The sequence below is a fragment of the Glycine max genome, chromosome 4 (genome assembly GCF_000004515.6).
Source record: "Glycine max cultivar Williams 82 chromosome 4, Glycine_max_v4.0, whole genome shotgun sequence".
Classification (NCBI taxonomy): Eukaryota; Viridiplantae; Streptophyta; class Magnoliopsida; order Fabales; family Fabaceae; genus Glycine; species Glycine max.
The window spans coordinates 30,864,059-30,881,791 of record NC_016091.4 but is presented as its reverse complement, the minus strand read 5'-3'; the positions used below and the strand labels follow the sequence as shown (position 1 = coordinate 30,881,791).

Below are 17,733 nucleotides of genomic sequence, written 5' to 3'. Positions count from 1 at the left end.
TTAAGGATATGGTAATATCATGGTTTTTCACTTAAGGCTTGTAGTGAGCTTCAAAACAAGGAAAGGGAAACAAGGCTCAAAAGGGCTATCAAAGGAATTAATTCAAGGTAAGTCCATTTGGCTAGAAGCTTATAAGAACAAAATTGCCTTAATCATTTCCAAATATGCATGTGAATTAGGACGCATCAACAAGAATCAAGCCAAGGCTATTGTGCAAGCAATCAATGGGGCAAAACACACCAAATAATTATAATGATGGATGGCTCAAATTCTCACAAAGGTAAAATCATCACTTTCAAATTGAGCTTTCAAAACTATCATGACATGTAGAGAAGAATCAAGGATTTCAAGTCACAAAATGTCAAAAACTTTTATTTTCAAAACAATTACCCATTTCTTGAACATATCCTATAATTCAAAGAAAAACATGCAAAGTTGTACGTGCACACGAAATTGGCCCAAAATATTAAACTGAAAATCCGGCGAAACTAACAACATTAACAAATTAACACAACTAACAAATTAACAAAACCAACAAAACTAGCAAAACCAAAGAACACTCCCCCCCATACTTAAACAACACATTGTCCTCAATGTAGCACAATTAAAAGATTAAAAACAATTAAATCATCAAAGAGAATCGGACAAGTGTAATAAAAGCAAAGAAGGAGATAGGAAAAGAAAAACTCCCTAAGTCATGGTGGAGGAAGAGTAGGGTGGAGTAAGGAAGTCTCTTCCACCACTACGTCCACTAAAGAAGGGTTCGTGAGGAATGGCTTAAGTCGATGTCCATTGACCTTGAAGCTCTTGTTTGTGGAGTCGCTTTTGATCTCAACTGTACCATAAGGAAAAACATTAGTAACAACAAAAGGACCAATCCACTTAGACCTCAACTTACCACTCATGAGTCCAAGCCTAGAATTATACAATAACACTTTTTGCCCAACCACGAAGTCTTTTTTAACTATCATGCTATCATGGAACTTCTTGGTCTTTTCTTTGTAGAACTTGGCATTCTCATAGGCTTCTAGGCGGATTTCATCTAACTCACTCAGTTGCAACTTCCTTTCCTCGCCAGCTTGATCCATAGAGAAGTTGCAAGTCTTCACTGCCCAGTATGCTTTGTGCTCAATTTCCACTGGAAGATGACATGCCTTTCCAAAGACAACCCGATAAGGAGACATTCCTATGGGTGCTTTGTAGGCAGTCCGATGTGCCCAGAGAGCATCATCAAGCCTGGTACTCCAATCTTTCCTGCTTGGCTGCACAATCTTCTCTAGAATTCTCTTGATTTCCCTGTTAGAAATTTCTGCCTGTCCATTAGTCTGGGGGTGGTATGGTGTGGATACCCTGTGTACCACCCCGTACTTTTTAAGCAGGGCATGCATTGTCCTGTTGCAAAAATGGGTTCCTTGATCACTAACAATTGCTTTAGGTACTCCAAACCTGCAAAACAGATTAGACCTGACAAAGTCTGCGACAACTTTAGCATCATTAGTTCTAGTGGGCTTGGCTTCCACCCATTTTGAAACATAATCAACTGCAAGGAGAATATAAACATAACCAAAAGAGACAGGAAAAGGACCCATGAAATCTATACCCCAGACATCAAACACCTCACAGAATAGCATAGGTTGCTGAGGCATTTGTTGTCGCCATGTAAGTGTATTTCCTGCTCTCTGACACTGCTCACAAGTGCTGCAGATCTTCCACGCATCTTTAAAGATGGTGGGCCAATAAAAACCACAATCAAGCACTTTGCGAGCTGTCCTTTGAACACCCAGATGACCTCCCGGTGCGGAAGAATGATAGAACTGCAGGACTGAGTCAGTCTCATGATCTAGAATGCACCGTCTAATGACCTGATCACTGCACAATTTCCACAAGTAGGGGTCATCCCAAATAAAATGCTTAGCATCACTTTTAATCTGATCTTTTTGGGCCTTAGATGCTAAGGGAGGAAAAACAGAGGCAACTAAATAATTGACAATGTTAGCAAACCAGGGAGCAGAAAGAGAGTCAGAAATACTATACAATATATACAAATGATCATCCGGGAAATCATCCCGAATAGGTGAATCTGCATCAGAGACACGTTCGATCCGACTCAAATGATCAGCAACTAGATTTTGTGCTCCGCTCCTATCACGGATCTCCAAGTCAAACTCTTGGAGCCAGAGCATCCATCGGATCAACCTAGGCTTAGAATCAGCCTTCTTCAACAAGTACTTTAGAGCTGCATGGTCAGTATAAACAATAATGCGAGTACCAAGCAAATAAGATCGAAATTTTTCAAGAGCAAAAACTATGGCTAGAAGCTCTTTCTCAGTAGTAGTATAATTTGCTTGGGCAGCATCTAAAGTCCTAGAAGCATAATATATCACCCTGGGCAATTTATCAATTTTCTGAGCAAGGACAGCCCCCAATGCATAATTTGATGCATCACACATAAGCTCAAAAGGGGTTGTCCAATCGGGTGCTTGGATGATGGGGGTGGTAGTCAACGCTCTTTTGAGGCAATCAAAAGCCTCTTTGCATCTGTCATTAAAGTCAAACTCCACCTCCTTTTGCAACAAGTTGGACAGTGGAAGGGCTACTTTGCTAAAATCCCTTATAAAGCGCCTGTAGAATCCTGCATGACCAAGAAAAGATCGCACCTCTCGCACACAAGAGGGGTAAGGCAATTGTGAAATAACAAAAATTTTTGCAGGATCTACTTCAATGCCCTTATTGGAAATAATGTGGCCTAAAACTATACCTTGCTCAACCATAAAATGACATTTTTCAAAATTTAGAACAAGGTTAGTTTCAATGCATCTATTCAAAACTTTTTCCAAACTATTCAAACAACCATCAAAAGAGGATCCATATACAGTGAAATCATCCATAAACACCTCTATGAAATTTTCTAAAAAATCACTGAAAATACTAATCATGCACCTTTGGAAGGTACCAGGGGCATTGCACAAGCCGAAAGGCATCCTCCTATAAGCAAAAGTGTCGAAGGGGCAGGTGAATGTGGTCTTTTCCTGATCCTCAGGAGCAATAGTAATTTGCATATAACCAGAAAAACCATCAAGGAAACAGTAGTGGGATTTACCTGCCAGGCGTTCAAGCATCTGGTCAATGAATGGCAGGGGAAAATGGTCCTTTTTGGTAACCTGGTTCAGCCTCCTATAGTCAATGCAGACTCTCCAACTGTTCTGCACCCAAGTAGGAATCAGCTCCTCCTTCTCATTTCTGATCACTGTGAGGCCAGTCTTTTTCGGGACTACCTGGACGGGACTCACCCATTGGCTGTCGGAGATAGGATAAATGATTCCAGCTTGCAAAAGCTTGGTTATCTCCTTCTTCACTGCATCAAGAATCACCGGGTTGAGTCTTCTCTGTGGCTGTCTTACTGGTTTAGCTCCATCCTCTAAATTTATTCGATGCATACATGTGGATGGGCTAATACCAGGAATGTCCGCCAGGGTCCAGCCTATAGCCTTCTTATGCTTCTTGAGAACTGACAACAACTTCTCCTCTTGCTCATCAGCAAGGGAGGCAGATATAATCACTGGAAAACTCTTGCTATCATCCAAGTAAGCGTATTTTAAATTTGATGGCAGAGGCTTCAATTCTGGTGTGGTCGGCTGGACAGTGGTAGAAGGAGATGGTTTCTCAGCCTTTACCTCATAAAGAAAATCAGAGGTATGTGTACTTCCTGAAACATGGTTAGTCCTATCTGACTCTATAAAATCAATCTCAAGAGGTAAAACACCACCACCAGGCATGCAATCAATATCACTCGCAGATTCACTCTCAGCATCAAATTCAGACATATGATCAAGTACAATTTCAGACTCAATGCATGAAGAGTGAGAGGCATGCAGATTAGAATAAAGATCAGTCATGTATTCATCAACAACATGGTCAATTATTTCAGCACGAAATACAGAAAGATCTTCAGATGGGTATTTCATAGCATCCAGAATATTAAAATGAACAGTTATATCACCAAACTCCATGGACAGTGTGCCTGCATAAACATCTATCTTAGTTCTAGCAGTTTTCATAAAGGGTCTGCCTAGAATGATGGGAACTGAACCTTGAGAAAATCCATCTTCCATATTCAAGATATAAAAATCAACAGGGAAAATCAGTTCACCAACTCTAACTAAGACATCTTCTATGAAACCAACAGGATAGGCAACACTTCTATTAGCTAAATGAATTACCACATCAGTTGACTGCAAGGGACCTAGAGATAGAGAATTAAAAATTGACAGAGGCATAACACTAACAGAAGCTCCTAAATCTAGCATGGCATTGTCAAACTTACTATTCTCTATGATACAAGGTATGCTGAATGTACCTGGATCTTTGCATTTTTCAGGAATTTGAGGAACAGATTTACCAATCAATGCGGAGACATTTCTGCCCATGCTAATCCGTTCACTTCCTTTAAGCTTCCGCTTATTAGTGCACATCTCCTTCAAGAATTTGGCATATCTTGGAATTTGCTTTATTGCATCCAACAGAGGTATGTTTACCTCTACCTTTCTAAACGTTTCCAAGATCTCTTTCTCTGCCTCTTCCATTTTTTTGTTGGAAATTGCTCTTGGAGGGAATGGAAGAGGGGGAATGTGCTGCTTCTGCAAATCAGAATTACCTGTGGAAGAAGATTCACCTGCACAGAAATTGTTAGGTAAATTTTTGTCATCACCTTTTTCTGGAATAGAGTGAAGTTTGGCAGGTTCATTTGCAGATGAGGAAGGTGCTACGGGTTGAGGTCCTTGACATTGCTTTCCCGACCTCAATGAAATGGCACTGACATTTTTGGGGTTTTGGACAGCTTGAGAAGGCAGCTTGTCAGAATTCTGGGACTCTTGTTGATTCAATTGAGTAGCTAATTGTCCCATCTGATTGGTTAAGCTTTGAATGGAGGCTCTGGTCTCTTGCTGAAACTGCATGTTCTGCATAGTCATTTGCCTCACAAGTTCTTCGAGGGAAGGTTGTGGAGGGGCCTCAACTGTTGGCTGTTTCTGGGGTTGTTGATGTTGTTGGATTGGTGGAGGAATGTATGGTCTGCTTGGGCCAGCAGCATTTTGGAAGGAAGGAGCAGGCTGCTGTTGTTGCTGAGGGCTGGACCATCTGAGGTTAGGGTGATTCCTCCATCCAGGGTTGTATCTGTTGCTAGAAAGGTCATAATTGTTCTGCTGTGGTTGATTTTGCTACTGAGGTTGAGGAGGTCTGTTGTAAATATTTGCAGCATAAGCTTCAGGCTGCTCAATTGCTCCAGGTTGCTGCATGGAAGGGCAAAGGTCTGTATGGTGGTCAGCAGAGGAGCACAAACCACAAACCCTTGCGACAGGTACAGATTTCTGATTCAAGGCCAGCTGGGTTACCAAGTTGACCAACGCATCCAGTTTGCCTTCAAGCTTCTTAGTTTCAGATGATGCAGATGGGTTTGTAGCTACCTCATGCACTCCTCTAATGACTATGGCATCATTTCTGGCGCTAAACTGCTGGGAGTTGGAGGCCATCTTCTCAATTAAATTTCTGGCTTCAGCAGGAGTCATGTCTCCAAGGGCTCCACCACTGGCAGCATCTATCATACTTCTCTCCATATTACTGAGTCCTTCATAAAAATATTGGAGAAGAAGTTGTTCTGAAATCTGATGGTGGGGGCAACTGGCACATAGTTTCTTAAATCTCTCCCAGTACTCATACAGGCTCTCTCCACTGAGTTGTCTAATACCTGAGATATCCTTCCTGATGGTTGTGGTCCTAGAAGCAGGGAAAACTTTTTCTAAGAATACTCTCTTAAGGTCATCCCAGCTCGTGATGGACCTTGGAGCAAGGTAATACAGCCAGTCCTTTGCCACTCCCTCTAATGAATGAGGAAAAGCCTTCAGAAATATGTGATCCTCTTGGACATCTGGGGGTTTCATGGTGGAGCAGACAATGTCAAATTCTTTCAAATGTTTGTGCGGGTCTTCACCTGCAAGGCCATGAAACTTTGGAAGCAAATGAATCAGTCCAGTCTTAAGAACATATGGGACATCCTCATCAGGGTATTGGATGCACAAGCTTTCGTAGGTGAAATCAGGTGCAGCCATTTCCCTTAGAGTCCTCTCACGAGGTGGAGGTTGTGCCATGTTCTCAGAATGTGCAAAATCAGAATGCTCAGAATCAGAATGCTCAGAATTATAATGCTCAAGATCAGGATGTTCAAAATCACCAATAACAGAATGCACAGATTCACCAGTTATGGAATGCTCAGAATGATCAAAAGGTATAAAATGATGCCTAACTAATCTATGAAATGTCCTATCTATCTCAGGATCAAAGGGTTGTAAGTCAGATGGATTGTCTCTAGTCATACACTACATTCAGCATGCACACAACTAGTTGCCTTGTCATGTAAATAAAGGTGTAGGTTTGAACTACAGCTACCCTCAAAAGATATCCAAATGACTTGAAATTTTGTGAGCAACCTTATAAAATGATGATAAGATAGCACAAAAAATTTCAGGCAAAAATTCAAAGTCTAACTATGAAAGTTAAAATTGGTAGGTTAAGAAAAATAAGTGAATAAAACTTGAAAAATAAAAAAACTTTTGACAGAATCGCTTTTTTTGGATGATGGAGACCTCAGCTAGCCTACGGCAGGCTGCCACGGCGTAGGAAATTTTTTTCTACCCCAAATGCATATATAATAATTGCGATTCTGATAACCGGAGCAAAAGTTATGGCCGTTTGAAGTTTTGACAAACACAAAATTTGCTAGTTTTTTGGAACTTTCAAATCTGACCAAACTAAAGGCTCTAGCTATTTTTCCCACAAAATATGGATTAAAAGAAGTTACCACAAAAAAATTCAGCCAAAAATAACAACCCTAGCTACTAAAACAAAAAATCCCAATTAATTCAGCATGGGTGGTCGCTAAAATCCGTCTCTAATTGATTTCTACTACTACTCTGTTTTTCCGCAAGCTGATTTCTACTACTACTCTGTTTTCAAGCACAATCTTCACAGCAAAACACCCAAGACTGAAACAGGGGAAACGCTTAATGGTAAAACTGAAACAGAACACACATTAAACAAAATACCAGGACACTAATCAACACTAACACACATACTAACACAATACTAACAATTAAACATAAAACACGAAAGGATTAAACACACAGCACTAGCTAGCTATTATGAACCTTTGGATACTGCTCCCCGGCAACGGCGCCAAATTTGATCGAGGCCGTACCCGAATCAAATAAACATGAAAATGCAGTAACTAGGAAGTGATCCTAGGTCGTTTCCCAACGAGCAGTGACAAGCCAAATGTTCATAATATACTTGCAGTAACAGTAACGATGGGGGGGGGGGGGGTTTGGTTGTTTGGTAATTAAAGAGTAGAACAAATAAAATGGAATACGAAACTACTAATACTAAAAACGGGTTGTTTCCTCTGATTCAGAAGCCACTCTCTTATCCTGGGTTATGGAGAATTCGTCCCTAACAGTCAACCACTTAATCCAACCCTATTTCAATTTACTAAGCGAAAATCAACTTAGGGTTTTCAATACGTGATTAGGCACCACATACACCAGTTAGCCCTTCGTCCATTAAGCATGAACGCAAGTTAGGCTCAGAGGCAATTAATCGAACACGAAGCGTGCACTGATTAATATTCACGAAATTGGGATAACTGGTGAAGGGAAAACTGTCAGGAAACCACATTACAAACGAAACCTCAAAGAGAGTTGGGCTTCGTCCTCAAAAGGAAACAACACCAGAAAATCTAGCCTTCCATGGATTCAAACAGAAAACGCAAATGAAACATGAAGCAGAAACGTAAATGAACAAGAACGTAAATGAACAGAAACGTAAATGAACAGAAACGTAAATGAAAGTAGAAGAAGCAAGAATGAACTCGTAATTAGAGGCAGAAAACGTAAAATTGCATTACGAACTCAGAAACGTCAAAACAGAAAAACGAAAACCCTAAAACAAAGCTCTGAATAATGAATAGCATAACAGAATAGAATGCCCTGCACGAATCCCAAGGCAACTATTTAAAAAGAGTCACTCAGAGTCACTGGGCCCTATTACAATACTCTGGCCCAAAACGAAATAAACACTGAACAACATAAAATAAAATTGCGAAATTTCCTAATTAGAAATTAACTAAGGTAAGCGCTGCTTTATTTGCCCTCTTCAAGTCCACAACCAAAATCCGGATTAAGCCCAATGTTTCATTAATTCCTGAAATTAGATTAAAAACATCAAATTAGCTAAATGAGCCCAAATAATAAAACTGCCTAATTAATTGACAATTAAGACCAATCAATAATTAAAATGGTGCAAAAAGGGTTTAGAAAATAGAAGAAAATGATGGCACATCAAGAAGAAAGCTCCTGGTCAAAGAAACCAGAAGAAATGTGCAGAGAGGTCCTTGGACTAGACAATGTCTGAACAATACAGAATTGTCACCAAATGAACAAAAGAAGGAAAGGAAACCACGACCTAAAATGGTATTCCCCCTTTAATTGCCAACCAAAATCTTGTGCGCTAGCGACTTTTTCGCCCCGCACTAAACAAAAACAGAAAAGGAAAAAGCCAACCAAAAAATCAAAAGCCAAAAACACACAAAAGCCGAAAAACCCATCAAAAGAACCCATTCCCAAGGGAAGTCCTATTGATCCATGATCACGCATGTAATTTTTGATTTGATAGGAAATAAATTGCAAAATCAAGTCATGACATATCTATGGTTCAGAATTAGGATGAAACACTTACCTGTGCGAGATTGATACACTTTGAGTGATTTTCTTCTATTTTGTCGAACCCAGTGTTTCCTCTAAATGGTCATTTAGAAATGAAATGCTAAACATCCAAAATCTCATTTATGGTTATGGGGGATTTCATCAACATACTCTCCTTCCCCGGTAAACGCATTGTTTTTTTTCACTCAAAAAAGCATATGCTGCTCTAATCAGTTGGAATATTTGTCTCTTTGCTAAAGCATGTTTGCATTTTTAGTGAAGAAAACACCGAGACTTTTTCAAGTCTCACAAGTTATCCAGAACTACGTAGGTCTGAGTTCCTCATTGGAGGATACGTAGGAGCAAAAGCCTTGCTTTTGTCGACCACACCGCTTTTTGTTACCATGACCCAAGATCTGGTAACCCGCGGAGACACCTTACGGTTATCCGCACCTCGTCATTCAGTGACCCCAAGTGTGATTGATGAGCAGAGGCCAATGTGGTCATCTGCGCCCTTTCCGGAGATGTCAGCATCTTCCGGTGGAGACTTTTTCAAGTCTCACAAGTTATCTAGAACTACGTAGGTCTGAGTTCCTCATTGGAGGATACGTAGGAGCAAGAGCCTTGCTTTTGTCGGCCGCCCCACAAGATCTGTCATATTGACCCTGAGGTCATGTGACATGCGGAGACAAAATTTGGTCATTCCGCACCCCTTTGCCATTCAGACACAGTCGTGTCCGATGGTGCGCAGAGACAAAAATTGGTCATTCTGCACCCTTTGTCATCCAGAGGCGGCGGGCCCGATGACACGCGGAGACAAACTTTGGTCATTCCGCACCCCTTTGCCATTCAGACACAGTCGTGTCCGATGGCGCACAGAGACAAAAATTAGTCATTCTGCATCCTTTGTCATCCAGAGGCGGCGGGCCCGATGACATGCGAAGACAAAATTTGGTCATTCCGCACCCCTTTGCCATTCAGACACAGTCGTGTCCAATGGCACGCAGAGACAAAAATTGGTCATTCTGCACCCTTTGTCATCCAGAGGCGGCGGGCCCGATGACAAGCGGAGACAAAATTTGGTCATTCCGCACCCCTTTGCCATTCAGACACAGCCGTGTCCGATGGCGCACAGAGACAAAATTTGGTCATTCTGCACCCTTTGTCATCCAGAGGCGGCGGGCCCGATGACACGCGGAGACACCTTACGGTTATCCGCACCCTTTTGTCATCCAGAGGCGGCGGGCCCGATGACACGCGGAGACACCTTACGGTTATCCGCACCCTTTTCTCATCCAGAGGCGACAGGCCCGATGACAAGCAGAGGCCAATGTGGTCATTCTGCACCCTTCGTCAATCGCGGTCGACAAGCCCGTTGACACGCGGAGATTTACATCATCTTCCGCACTCACAAGATCTGTCATATTGACTTTTGAGTCACGCTGACGGGCGGAAATACCCGAGTGGTTATCCGTATAAACATTCTTTTGCTATCTGTAAGACAGAACGCTTGATAGCATGTAGAGACTGACATAGTCTTCTGCACCTTTTGTTCCTCCGGGAACAACAAGTCATTTGCAGGCGGAAATTTTATGGTCACCCGCGACTCTCGTCAACCGAGAGGAACGAAATTAGTGTCATACCCTAATTTCGTCCGGGGACCTTTGCTTGATGACATGCGCCCTTTCTTTGGTCCTTGTGAGGTGCTTGGCACCCATCATTAGGCAATTTTTGAAATTCCGGGAACAACAAGCCATTTGCATGTGGAGATTTTATGGTCACCTGCAACTCTCGTCAAATCGAGAGGAACGAAATTAGTGTCTTATCTTTACTTTCATTTTATCTCCAATAAAAGACAAGTAAAGAGGGGCAACTGTCATACCCTAATTTCGTCCGGGGACCTTTGCTTGATGACATGCGACTTTTCTTTGGTCCTTGTGAGGTGCTTGGCACCCATCATTAGGCTATTTGTGAAATTCCAGGACATGCCGGAAAACCATAAAATATTGATGCGCAATCCGTAAGTTTCCGTGACACACCGGAAATCAAATGGAAGCATCGTTGCATAATTAAGTGAGGTTCTGTAACATTCCGTAAGTCAAAAAGGGGATGATTATGTAATCCGCAAGGTTCCGTAACATTACGGAAAGAAAACAAGTATCGTTACGAAATTCGTAAGTTTCCGTAACTTTACGAAAAAAGAATCACCAAAAAAAAGCAGAGGGGGTGTACTTAGTAAAAATAGGGGTGCAAATAGCACCCAGGCCCACTTGGGCCCTCCAGAATATTCCTCCAGAAGGCTGTTGCTTCTGGAGGAAGCAACCTGGCTCGCCTAGACGAGCTGGGCGGCAACCACCTCCCCTATTTTGCTATAAATAGGGGAGGAAGTGAAGAAGAAAAGGGTTCAGCCCCTTAGGCACTTCTCTCTCTTTCGAATTTGCTTGGAAAAATTGTTTCCGTGAAGAAAATCTAAGCCGAGGCGCTTCCGAAACGTTTTCCGTAAGGAATTTCGTGAAAGTTTTTGACCGTTCTTCGATGTTCTTCATTCGTTCTTCATCGTTCTTCGATCTTCAACGGGTAAGTACCTCGAACCAAGCTCTTCGATTCATTCTATGTACCCATGGTGGTCCACATTGTGTTTCGTGTATTTTTATTCCCATTTCATTTACTTTTTATACCCCCTCTTGACGTGCTTAAGCCATTTTACTTAAGTCATTTCTCGCTTAACCTAAAAATAAAACAAATTTCCACCGATCATTTGAATTGTATTATCCGTTAACTTCGGTTAAAATGAATTCCGACCGTTCGGTCGTGCCGTAACCACGTTGGAAATCAAAAAGAGGTAAATAATAATATAATAATCAAAAAACATCTTTTAGTAAAATAAAGCGGAAAATCAATCGGACGTTTTGTCTTTGGGATTTCTCATTCTTAACCGAATTGACTAATAACTAAAGTGAAGCTAAGGCTAAAATCAACTCGCCTAGTCAAGCTCGTCCACAAAAATAGGTTTTTGAAGTTTGTCCTTTCAATTTCTCACTAAGTAAAATGGATCATTTTTAAGGTCCAACGCCTTAAAATGATCACCTCTTGAGTAAAAAAAGAATCGCTTGATAAGAAAGAACTACGTAGGTCTGATTTCCTCATCACAAATTGAGGAATACGTAGGAACAAAGGGAAACACCCTTGTCGACCACAAAAGAGAAAAAAAATAATAAAGGGTATAAAGGATATAAAGACATAAAAAGGGAACATAAAAATCAAAGTCATGTTTGCACATTCGATTAAAGGCTGTCGTCCCTTGGGACGGACGTGTGGGGTGCTAATACCTTCCCCGTGCGTAAATACAACTCCCGAACCTTTTCACTTAAAAGTTCGTAGATCGCGTCTTTTCCGGTTTTTCCGACGTTTTCCTCAAATAAACGTTGGTGGCGACTCCGCGCGTATTCCTTTCGTGGAACACGCATCCCGCGAGTCTCGCGTCGCCCTCCCGCCGAAGGGTAGGTTGTGACACCCTGTAAGGTCCTTTCCAATTTTCTGTGAGTTTTTCGTGGTGATTATTTTTTCCGTCGACGATGGCTTTGTGTAAGACTAAATCTTCTTCTTCAAAGGTGTGTGGGATGACCTTTTTGTTGTACCTGGCCACTATTTTTCTTTTCAGTGCCATATCTCTTATGGCAACCACCTTTCTGTTTTCTTCAATGAGGTTAAGCTCGACTATGAGATTTCCTTCATTGTGGTTCAGATACAAATTTTCAATTCTAAAGGTTAGTTCTCCTACTTCCACAAGAATGGCCATTTTAGTCTTGTATAGCATCTTGAATGGTGTTTCTCTTATATGGTCCAGTATGGCCATAAGACATGTGGCAGTTGCTCTATCCAGCTTCCTTTAGTTTCTTTTACTCTTTTCCTTAATCCACATAGAATAATCCAATTTTCTACCTCAGCTTGTCCGTTTGTTTGAGGATGCTCTATAGAGGTGAACCTTTGCTTAATGTTCAGCCTTGATAACAATTGTGGAATTGTCTATCAACGAATTGAGTGTCATAGTTAGTTACTATGACATCGGGATTCCCGAACTTGCAAATTATTTGTCTGAACACAAAGTTTTCAATACTTTTAGAAATTATTGTGGCAAGTGTTTCGACCTCGACCCACTTTGTGAAATAGTCAACTGCTACTACTAGATATTTTTAACTTGTCTCAGAGCTCTTGGGAAAGTGTTAGTCATCTTTTACGACTAATTTTTGTATAGAAAAGTTTCCAAAATGTAAATGAATCTCCTAATTTATGGTTATTTTTTGGTAGGATTGTAAATATTTCTAGTTTAGTTTTGATTTGTGCTCAGTAGAAGCCTTCCTATTGAATTTAATGTAAATTTCACTTCAATTTCTGGTAAAAAGGAGAAAATTATGAAGGTTCAAAAAGTGTTGTCTCGTTAAGCCTGAACCATGCGCTTAGCGAGACCAAACCGCTAAGCGAGATAGTAGTGCCTTAGCGCATGAGGATAAGCCTGAAGAGAATTCTTCCACGCCAGCACGCGCTTAGCGCGTATGCAGCTCGCTAAGCGAGGCGATTGTCTCTTCTGCGCTAAGCGCAAGATTGGCGCTAAGCCAAATATCACTTACTCGCACTAAGCATGAGAGTGGCACTAAGCGCGCCTTCGAGGTCAGAAAGCCTTTTTAAGCCTGATTTGCATAGGAAAAAAAAAGAGTGTGATGACGTGAAAGAGGTCTGAATTGACTGTGAATTGTGTGCAGAGAACAAAGGAAAAGCTGAGCAAGGAAGCAAATGTCCTAACTTTTAGGTAGATTCTAGGTTTTAGAGTTATTTTCTAGGTTCTTAGAGGTGGAGGAGACATCCCCATTGCTTTGTAATCTGGTATTTTCTCTGAAACCCTTCTCCTTTTTGTGAAAGTTGCTCCCTTGTAAGGGAGGGCTAAAATCCTTTGTTGGGAATTTTTACTGAGAACTTGATGTAAATATTTTTATTATCTATTTGAGGTTGTTTTCATGTGTTCAATGTTTCTATCTAAGCTTATTGTATGCATGCTTGTGGTTTGATCACCGATTGGTGTGTGCTGTTAGGAACTTTAGCATTGACAAATGTACTATTTCCTTGGAACTTGATAGAGCAGGGCTAGATAACTATAGTGCTAGATATAGTGTGCAGGGCTCTAGTTTTTATTATGTTGTGCTTATAATGCTGTTTAAATTAGGCTAAGTTCAACAAGAGACATCTATGAACGAAGTTTAGTTTAAATTAGTTTAAACTCACGAGACATCGGTGTTGGTATTTTTGTCCTCGGCATAGAACACAGGAATAATTTCAAATAGAGAAAAATCCTAATTGCATCAAGTATCTCAGTGGAAGGAACCAACGCTTTTACTTATCTGTTTTCACACTCAATTTTTCACGTTTAATATTTCTTTGATTACAATAGAATATACCTTTGTTTTCAATTCATGATACTTAATTCTTTTTACAAACAGCTGTATTTTGAATGACACTTTTCCAAGTAAAACAGGTTCCCTGAGTTTGATACTCGGATCATTCCGTTTTAATTATTTACTTGATGATCCGGTGCACTTGCTGGTAGATTTCGCACCCACACAAACAAGTAGTATTCCTAGGGGTGGAAACAAGTATTTTGGCGCCATTGCCGGGGAATCTTCTTTTTATTTAGAAAACTTTAGTTCAAATTGCAGGCATTTATTTGTTATATATTTTTTTCCATTGTTTATTTTGTGAAGATTTATTTATTGCATAATTCATTGTTCTTTGGAATTGGTTAACAATTGTTTTGCTTGTTTTGCATGCAAAGAAGGTCTTTTGCAGGTGTTTTGATTCCCATAGACTTGGAAATTAATGCAACTTGTGGGAAAAGGAACGTAGAAAGAAATAGAAAGCTTTTGCATGACATTGAGGCAACAATAATTCAGGAAGAACCTATATCATCCGAGGCATCTTCTAGTTTTCCAAAACAAGAGGAATCTCACACAGTATTAATTGAAGCCAATATCATGGCTGATGAGCCATGGCGAGTGACCCTGGAAGATTATTCAAGTACTTCTATGCCATAATTCTTCACAAGCATTGCGCGGCCAGAGGTACAAGCTCAGAATATAACCTATCCACATCCATTAATTCAGTTGATTCAAAACAATTTGTTTCATGGTCTACCCAATGAAGACCCGTATGCACATCTAGCTACCTATATTGAGATAAGTAATACTGTCAGAATAGCTGGTGTGCTTGAGGATGTTGTTACATTGAGCTTGTTTTCATTTTCTTTGTCTGGAGAGGCGAAAAGATGGCTCCATTCATTTAAAGGTAATAGTCTTAAGACTTGGGATGAAGTGGTTGAAAAATTCTTGAAGAAATACTTCCAGAGTCTAAGATAGCTGAAGGAAAAGTTGCCATCTCATCCTTTCATCAATTTCCAGACGAGTCCTTGAGTGAGGCTTTGGAAAGATTTTGTGGGTTACTAAGAAAGACGCCCACTCATGGATTTTTAGAACCAATCCAGCTCAATATTTTCATTGAAGGGTTAAGGCCACAATCCAAGCAGCTTTTAGATGCTTCTGCAGGGGGAGAAATAAAATTGAAAACCCCTGAAGAAGCCATGGAATTGATTAAAAATATGGCTGCTAGTGACCATGCAATTTTACGTGATAGAGCACACATCCCAACCAAAAGAAGCCTGCTGGAGCTCACATCACAGGACACATTGTTGGCACAGAACAGGTTGTTATCCAAGCAACTTGAAGCATTAACAGAAACATTGAGTAAGTTGCCAACCCAATTACATTCTGGATAACCTTCAACCTATTTTGTTTTGCTGGTTGCAGGTTGTGTTATATGTGGTGGAGCACATAATTATGGTTGTTGCATTCCCACAGAAGATACAGCACATGAAGTGAACAATATGGGGAACCAGCCAAGACCAAACTTAAATGTAGGTGGGTATTCTGGATTTCAACATGGCCAACAATATAATCAGCACCAGGGATAGTGGAGAACTCACCCTGGCAATCAGTTCAATAAAGACCAGGGTGGACCATCTACCAGGTCACAGCAACAAGGGCCTAGTCTTTATGATAGAACAACAAAGCTGGAATAGACTCTTGCTCAATTCATGCAAGTATCCATGTCCAATCAAAATAGCATAGAGTCAGCCATCAAGAATCTAGAAAGTCCAGGTGGGACAGTTGGCAAAACAATTGGCAGACCGACTGTTAAGCAGCTTTGGAGCCAACATAGAGAGGAATCCTAAGGAGGAGTGCAAGGCTGTTATGACTAGAAGCAAAATGGTGAACATGAATAAAGGTGAGAAGAGGATAGGTGAAGAAAAACAACAGCTGGTGACTAAACCAAAAATTGACCCAGTGTTGGAACCTTTGAGTGAGACTAAGGAAGAAGTGGAAGTAAAAGATGATCAGTAGAAGGAGATACCAATAATTGTGAGTGAAAAATAAATAAGTGAGAAGGAAAAGAAGGAAAAAGAAAAAGAAAGACAGAAAAAGAAAATGAAAAAAAATGAGAAAAATGAAAAAGAAAAAGAGAGAAAAGACGAGAAGAGAAAAAGCAAGAGTGACTGTGCTAAAGAGAAAAAGAAAGAAGCATCTTCAGCTGAAGGGAGAGAAGTACCATATCCTTTGGTACCTTCTAGGAAAGAAAAAGAAAGACATCTAGCTAGATTTATGGATATTTTCAAGAAGCTAGAAACTACATGCCCTTTGGAGAAGCTCTATAGCAGATGTCGCTCTATGCTAAATTTCTTAAAGACATGCTAACTAGGAAGAACAAGTACATCCATAGTGACACCATAGTTGTGGAGGGAAACTGCAGTGCCGTAATTCAACGTATCCTTCCACCAAAACATAAAGATCCTGATAGTGTCACTATACCTTGTTCTATAGGTGAAGTTTTTGTTGGCAAAACTCTTATTGATTTGGGAGCCAGTATTAATTTGATGCGACTTTCCATGTGCCGGAGACTTGGAGAGTTGGAGATAATGCCTACTAGGATGACTTTACAGTTAGCAGATCGCTCCATCACCAGACCTTATGGAGTGATTGAGGATGTTTTGGTTCGGGTAAAACATCTTATCTTTCCTGCTGACTTCATTGTAATGGACATTGAGGAAGATGCAAATATTCGCTTAATTTTGGGACAACCATTTATGTCTACTGCAAGCTGTGTAGTGGACATGGGGAAGAAAAAGTAAGAAATGGGTATTGAAGACCAACAGATCAGCTTTGATCTATTTAATGAAGAAAAAAAAATTGCTAGACCAGAATGTTTGTTTACAGGTGAAGGAGTTTGATGAGAAGATTCTGAAGGAGAGAACCAAGATTGATCCAGGATAACAAAGAACTATGTGTCAAGCTAATGACGTTAAATGAGCGCTTACTAGGAGGCAACTCAACCCTTTTTAAATTTTGTTTTTCTTGCATTTAGTTAAGTGCTTGTGATTGTATGAATTCAGCATGTTTAGTACTGAAAAAGGGGTTAAAAAGCTTTTGTGAAGTTGTGGATAGAAAAATAACTTAATTTTTTTTTATTGTCCACTCGCTAAGCGCACCACTCGCGCTAAGCGCCATTGTCTTCACGCGCTAAGCTAGCTCTTGCTTGCGCTAAGCGCATTGATCCCTGATCATTAGCTGAGCGTTCTTACTAAGTGCATCTGATGCACTAAGCCCAATAGCTTCTCTAGAATTTAATTTTTGGAATTGGGCTAAGCGCACAAACTCGCTAAGCGCAAAAACCTCTTTGGAATTTAATTCTTTCAAATTGCGCTAAGTGAGCCTATTCGTGCTAAGCGCGGCCATCACTGCAATTAAGGAGCATTATATTCGCTAAGCGCGCCTCGGCCCGCTAAGCGAGAGTTGCAGGACCAATCAGAGCTGCAGAATGCGCTAAGCGCATATCTTCGCACTAAGCCCAAAAACTTCTCTGTATTTTTTTATTTTGAATTAGG

The 17,733-nt window shown here is 40.6% G+C and overlaps 1 protein-coding gene and 1 non-coding gene across 2 annotated transcripts; both read left to right on the top strand.

The window, feature by feature from the left end:
- The first annotated feature begins 5,658 nt into the window (after positions 1 to 5,658).
- LOC113001577 (small nucleolar RNA R71) lies at positions 5,659 to 5,765 on the top strand. Its single transcript, XR_003266971.1, has one exon. It is a non-coding gene; the product is annotated as a small nucleolar RNA R71 (small nucleolar RNA).
- Positions 5,766 to 16,509: 10,744 nt separating this feature from the next.
- LOC102663551 (uncharacterized) lies at positions 16,510 to 16,980 on the top strand. Its single transcript, XM_006579129.1, has one exon. It carries the CDS (start codon positions 16,510 to 16,512, stop codon positions 16,978 to 16,980), a length of 471 nt encoding a protein of 156 aa, XP_006579192.1.
- The last annotated feature ends 753 nt before the right edge of the window (positions 16,981 to 17,733 follow it).